Source organism: Ischnura elegans, chromosome 10 (genome assembly GCF_921293095.1).
Source record: "Ischnura elegans chromosome 10, ioIscEleg1.1, whole genome shotgun sequence".
Taxonomy (NCBI): Eukaryota; Metazoa; Arthropoda; class Insecta; order Odonata; family Coenagrionidae; genus Ischnura; species Ischnura elegans.
In genome coordinates this window covers 68,053,252-68,060,479 of record NC_060255.1, presented here as the reverse complement: position 1 = coordinate 68,060,479, position 7,228 = coordinate 68,053,252, and the positions used below count along the sequence as shown (strand labels likewise).

At 41.8% G+C, this 7,228-nt stretch overlaps 1 protein-coding gene across 1 annotated transcript; it reads left to right on the top strand.

Annotated features, from left to right (window-relative positions):
* The first annotated feature begins 841 nt into the window (after nucleotides 1-841).
* Nucleotides 842-2,713, top strand: LOC124166452. The gene has a single exon (XM_046543983.1). The coding sequence runs from the start codon at nucleotides 842-844 to the stop codon at nucleotides 2,711-2,713; it is 1,872 nt and encodes a 623-aa protein (XP_046399939.1).
* Nucleotides 2,714-7,228: the final 4,515 nt, after the last annotated feature.

Below are 7,228 nucleotides of genomic sequence, written 5' to 3'. Positions count from 1 at the left end.
GTCAAACATGTAAGAGTCGGCACAGCAGCGAAAATAAATGCTTCATGAAACCTGTCAGCGGTAGACAGTCAGGTAGCGGAAAGCATGTGTTCGTATTTTATGACATCGAATCCCGACAGGATGGCCGTTGCCGGGAAGAATTGGAAGTTTTTTACACACGCCAAATTTGTTGGTATTCCAGCGCAGTTGCATGGCGTGCATTGACGATCACTCCGATGAAAACTGTGAGCAGTGTGGGGAGAGGCAGCATGTGCTCAGGGATTCAGATCCAGTGTATTCCTTCGTGAAATCCCAGATGGATCTCCGTCGCGAAGGATTCGCAGAAATTATATGCATCGCCCATAATTCAAAGGGTTACGACTGCCACTTTATTCTGAAAGTGCTTTTAGAAAAAATGAAGTGGGCCCCAAAATTAATTGTAAACGGCGCAAAGCTAATGAGTGTGGAATTCAACGGCTTGAAATTCATTGATTCCTTGAACTTTCTTCCAATGCCCCTCGCCAAACTACCATCAGCGCTTGGCCTTGCAAACTCCTTATCGAAAGGCTATTTTCCACATTTTTTTAACAACAGAGAAAACCGGAGCTATGTGGGCCCCATTCCGGCAGAGGAAAGTTACGGAGTGTTGGAAATGAGCTCGGCGGAAGTTGCAAAATTCAGGAAGTGGCATTGTCAGCTGCGTACGGAAAACTAAGTCTTTTGCATGCGAGAAGAGATTGAAAAATACTGCGTGCAAGATGTAACAATACTAAGACTTGCTTGTTTAAAATTTAGAGAAGAATTTATCGCTCTCAGCAACGTTGACCCGTTCAGAGAATCTCTAACTATCGCGAGTGCGTGTATGCGAGTTTTTAGGAAGAAGTATTTAAAGGAGGAGACCATTCCCATCGTCCCTCATGGAGGTTATCGCTGGGCCGACATGCAATCTCAAAAGGCGATCGAATGGCTTCTAACCGAAGAGAGAAAGAGAGGACAAAGGATACGCCACGCAGGCAATGGTCGAGAAGTGCGACTTTTGGGCAAGAAAGTCGACGGGTATCTGAAAACCGATGAGGAAGAAACTGCGTTTGAATTTTATGGGTGTTTCTTCCATGGATGCCCAAAATGTTTTCCCCAGAGAAATGTGCCAATTTCGAACAGCATCACCGAGACGATGCAGACGCGGTTAGAAAGCACGGAGTGCAGACGAAAATTGCTTCTAGCGGGCGGCTATAAATTAATTGAAAAGTGGGAATGTGACTTTAAGAGGGAGCTGGAACGAGACTCCGCCCTATTGAGTTTTGTGAGACAGCATCCCGCGAGGAAGGAAAAACCTCTCGACCCCCGGGACGCTTTCTATGGAGGGAGGACGAATGCTCTGCGCCTATATCACCGAGCTTGTGAGAACGAGGGGGAGCAAATAAAATACCTAGATATTTGCTCCTTATATCCTTTTGTGAATAAGTACCGCCCGTATCCAATACGTCACCCGACCATCTACGTAGGGGCAGTGTCCCCTCTGGACGAACTGGAGGGACTCGTTAAATGTGACGTTCTTCCCCCGACAGACCTCTACCTACCCGTGCTCCCCTTGAAAGGGAACGGGAAACTTCTATTCCCTCTATCCCGGTCATGTGCCCTTGAGGAAAATAATGGCGAGTGTGGGCATAGCGAGGAGGAACGCATCATCAGCGGAACATGGGTGACTGGTAAATTGAAAAAGGCGATATCTCTGGGATACACGGTTAAAAAAATGCACGAAGCATGGGATTACACCGTAACTACTTATTCTCGGGAGAGTGGAGAAGGCGGTCTCTTTGCAGGATACATCAATGCTTTCTTGAAAATCAAGCAGGAAGCCAGCGGTTGGCCTGCATGGTGTATCACCGACGATGACAAAAATGCCTACTTGAATTCTTTCAAGGAGCGGGAAGGAGTGGAGTTGGATAGGCATTCCATCAGCCATAATCCGGGCAAAAGATCCTTGGCGAAGCTGATGTTGAATAGCTTTTGTGGGAAGTTTGGGCAGAGGGAAAATCTGACACGTGCAACAGTCATAAACAAATCAGACACGCTGAATGCCCTGCTTTCAGACCTCAGTGTGGAAGTGCAGCGAATAGTTCAAGTGAACGAGGATACTCTCTACGCGCACTGGTCAGAAACTGACGAAGCCGTTTCTCCCTCTCCCACAAACAACATCGTCATCGCATGTTACACAACAGCTCATGCTAGATTAGAGCTGTATAGCTATCTGGAAAAGTTGCAAAGGCGCTGCATTTACCACGATACGGATTCCATTGTGTTTACACAAAAACCTGGGGAGTGGTCTCCACCCGTAGGGGATTATTTGGGAGATATGACCGACGAGATCACTCCCCTAGGTCCTGATTGTTACATTAGCGAGTTTGTGTCCGGCGGCCCTAAAAACTACGCCTACATTGTGCGCTCATCAAGTGATCCAAACTTTACTAAGGAGGTGTGCAAAGTACAAGGGGTCACAATAAACTACTCAAACGACAGTGTTGTCTGCTTTGAAGCTCTAAAATCAATGGTGCTCTACGGTGAACCAGGGAGGAGAATAGAGTACGCCCATAAAATCAGACGCATGAAAAACCACGACATTGTTTCCCGACCTGAAACGAAGCTATTTCGCGTTGTGTATACAAAGAGGAAGCGGACTGACAATTATGAGACGCTACCATATGGATTCAAGAGACACAGGATTCAGCAGTAGAAGAAAAATATATTTTATTTTCATTTCATTTTATTATTTTTTCATTTTAATTAATATCAATTCTATTTTTTTATTTCACTTCCTTCTGATTTCATTTTATATTCATTTCATTATAATCAATTTTATTTCATTTTATTTTTATTATTTTTTTCATTTCAGTTATCAATTCTATTTTATTATTTCACTTCCATCTGATTTCATTTCATATTCATTTCACTATATTCAATTTTATTTCATTTTATTTTATTTAAATTCATTCCACTTCATTTTATTTCTCTTTACATTCAATTTTCAAATTTTATTTTCTGTATTTTATTATTTTTCCCTCCTACGGACTACCACCTTGTCGCGGTGGATGGGCTTAAGAATTCCCTGTGTGATTAAACATGCAGAAAAGACCTGCTTACTAACTTCAATGAACAATTTATTTCTTTTAACTAATTGGGAATTCAACTAAGAGTAGTCCGAAATTATTCACTCTTTGATTTCAGCTATCGTAATTTTTTTATTCCTTAAAATGTAGAGGTTTCCTGCTCAGCTCGCCCTTGAAAATGGACTTCCGACTGAGACATCCCTTTGCTGCTATTGTGGCTGGCCCTACTGGGTGTGGTAAGACAGAATTTACCAGACGCCTTCTAAGATTTCGTGATAAAATGTTTGATGTCTCGTTTGCGGGAATTATTTGGTGTTGCGCCGAATGGCAAGAGTTTCATGATACTTTAAACTTATCAGGCGTGTCCTTTCACGAGGGTTTGCCCGATTTAAAAGCTATTCCTTACAAATCCGACCCCACTCTAATTATCATTGATGATCTTATGATGGAAAGCTGCTATAGTGCTATGATTGATCTATTCACCAGAGGAAGCCACCATCGGAATATAAGCGTTATTCACCTGACGCAAAACTTTTTCCATAAGGGCAAGGGCGCTCGCGACATATCGTTAAATACACACTATATTATATACTTCAAAAATCCTCGGGATAAAAGTCAAATTTACAGTTTGGCACGACAAATACATCCTAAGAACCTAAAATTTTTGGAAGAGGCATATTCCGACGCGACAAAGGAAGCTCATAGCTATTTATTTATTGATTTAAAACAGACCACATCAGACGAATTTCGTTATCGAGCTAAAATATTTCCGGGTGACGCGGAAATGTATTCTATCGTCCGAAAAAGTGAAATCCTATGGTGCAGAAATTGAAATAGATATAACACTAGTTCTTTTCTGATTTCTTGCAGTTGCAATGATGCGTCGAATAGAGAAACTAATTCTAAGAGATATTCTAATTAATTGGAAAAAAATCAGTGTGAAATGTGTTTAAAGTCTGTACCCATTTAATGAGAATTGAAATTTATCCAAATCATTGAATGATAAAGCATTTGATTTTACGCATGGTCCATCATAATGTGCAATCTGTTAATTAAATTTTCGGGTCATTGAAAATTTGTGTTGCATGTGTACTGCTCATGTGTACTGTCATCGAATTTATCAAGTATTTACATTAGACACTGCTACCTGACATTTCTATTCTAATGGTGATATTTACCTTGTGTACTTGTGTTATGAAAATAAACAACTGAAAACCATCCAATGCATTTCATTGTATCATCAACATGCCCAACCTACGAAATCATTCATCCTGAAACCGTCTTGGCCAATTAATATCAATTCCCGGTGTAGATATTAAACTTTTAAAGCCTTTAATAATCGAATGCGGGAGAAACATAGGGGGAAGGCGTGACATCAGGGGGAACGGGGCGGCGACAGGTGGGTGGGTGTAACGTAAGGGGCCCACAGTGGATCATGTGTTGCAATTTACCTAATTATCACCCCGAGAGTGACGTAGTGGCAGGGGGTGCCAAAATTAGGGGGAGAATGAACCCCTGAGGAAGTTCTGGGGGGTGGTGTTGCAATTTACCTAATTATCACCCCGAGAGTGACGTAGTGTCAGGGGGTGCCAAAATTAGGGGGGAGAATGAACCCCTGAGGAAGGGGAAGCGTCCTCAACTGTCCTGAGGGAGGGGAAGTGCCCCAAACAGTCCCGTGGGAGGGGAGGGGGCGGGAAAGGGGGGGGGAAAGTGAAAGTGCCCCCAACAGTCCCGATTAATAATCGTCTGTTTCGGATATCGATGTACCTTTGGTATGCGGCCATCAACTGCAGGATAAGGGCATCCATCTTTCTTTAGTCTAACTTCAGCAACCTACATGATCAGAATAAGATATTTTCAGAGATACATGTACATCCCCCTCCTCATGAAATACGTTTTCGCGCATGTAATACCTTAAATACGCGTTGAAATGTAAAAAATAGCATAAAATATACGATTAAATATACAATGATTTCTTAAATACACAGTGATATCGGAAACCTACTAACCTCAACCGCTTTGCTAACCGCCAGTCACTTGTTTCCTTTGATTTCAGCACTGGAGGGCAGCACAGGTTTGACCATCGTTGTGTGGAATGCACGATAGTTCCGACGATGGCTGGAACCATCGTAATGTGAATGAGGCATTAGAGTTCTTGCCAGTTAAGGAAATATGGCTTCGCAAGTTCTAATGTTGGCCGCGTTGAGCACTGTCGGTGATATGGCGGTGAACTAGAAAAAGTTTCGGCGGCAATTTATAACGTTTGTTGTAGCTTACTAGGATAAGGCAACAGAAGCCAGAAAGGTAGCCATACTACTGCATTCGGCTGGAGAAGAGGCTCAAGAGGTGTACGAGTCTTTTCAGCTGGCTGCTGGAGACGACAAGAAACTAGAAGTCGTGCTACAGAAATTTTTGTCGACTTTTTTCGAGAGTGATGTATCACCATGTATCACAAAGTATGTGATGTACCTGTGCAACAATTATATAATTATACATTTTCGGCATATTTCCGTCGACTCAAGGCATTGACTTCCGCATGCACTTGCAGCTTGGTCTCACGAACGGAAAATTTGTTGTTGTATCTGAAGCCAAAAATTCATCTATGGCTGTCTTTTGCGAAACCGGCGGTGCCGTTCATCCTAAATCTACGTCTTCTGGGAATAATATGCTTCTTTCGGAAGTAAGTTAGTCACATTTCAAAGGCATGAAACATAGAGCTATACCCTTCGATCTCATTGTTTTGACGGTTGTTCAGAATAATTTGCGGAATCGCAACGCATCAATTCCAAGAAGCATGTCGTCGCTCGCCGCCATCTTGGATATCTTCTTTTAATTATGGAAAATACAACGCGCGCTCGAAGTAGAAAGCCAAAATTTGCCTCTCTTAATTCTCTTGACGCAGCAGTAACTCTTGTCCCATTCTCATGGTTGATATCAAAATCATCTCAAAACTAAAGAAAAATTTTTGCCCTCGCCGCCGTCTTGGATAAATTCTCGAAAATAAAAATTATGCGATGGAAATTTAAATTTACTCATTGATATAGACGTTATTTGAAATGTGTGCTATATTCTCAACGTCGGTCTCTTAAATGTATTTGTAACAATGGCCGAACTGTTGTTTTCTAATATCTGCTTCAATTAATGCCGCCCAAAATCAGTTCGTATGCCTTGTGTTTTTTCGGTATTTTAACTGTCGGTTAAAAATAAAACCTCACTTCCTGTGCGTTTTTCAACATGCGGAGTGGTATTTCCCTAGCATGGCAATTAATATGCCTTAACCATCCATAAATCTCAACAGCTTATGGTCCCAGATTACGTGTGCATGCGCTGATATTGTGAAAAGTATTTTTAATTTTGTGAAATACGACTGTAGTTCTTCATTTAAATTTAAAATAGAATCGAACTCGGAAAGCACATAGTCACCATAGCGCTGGTTCTTCGGAAACCAGGATTACTGCGGCGTCCAGTCACTTACCGCCGTCTGATAAGTTAGAGAGTGAAAGTAGCTGGGCGAAATGGAAGTACCTGATGGAGCTGTATTTGGGTCTTGACGATCTCGGTGACTGTATTTTAGCTCCACCGTCGGAGAATGCGCAATCCGATACTCTAAGTGCGTTGATGAAGTAGGATTTGAATGTTTCTTGTGAGATTATTAGTTATTATCGTTGTTATCTGTAATAATTTTGATTTTGAATATTTCTACTTGTAATAGATATTGATTGAAAATGACTCGTTATTTTGAGACAATTGTTTCTTTGAGAGCTGATTATTCTTGTTTGTGGAGTCTTTCCCTCTACAAGCTAGTGACAGACGATTGGAATTCCCTGTGTCTGTGGCTTACTTCCAAAATCTGGAAGATTTAAAGACGTAACGCCTAAGAGCTACAAAGCCGAGGTCCGCTGCAGCGAAAGTCACCAAATACAATTACCACGATCTGTTGCAGTTTCTTGATTCTGTTCGGGAATCCACGACTGAATGTAGCTTGGAACAAGAAACCATTGAACCGGATGAAACACTGGAGCTGCCTACTAATGAGAATCCCTTGGACGATGCAGATAATTTTGGCTCTCTGGCAAATAATCACAAAAAGGCTTCAGCTTTGAAGGCTTTTGTATGGTATGAAATTGTGCAAAAGATGAATC

What these genes read in the sequence shown, in the direction of transcription:
- LOC124166452 (XM_046543983.1), top strand. Translation starts at nt 842, where the DNA reads ATGCGAGTTTTTAGGAAGAAGTATTTAAAGGAGGAGACCATTCCCATC.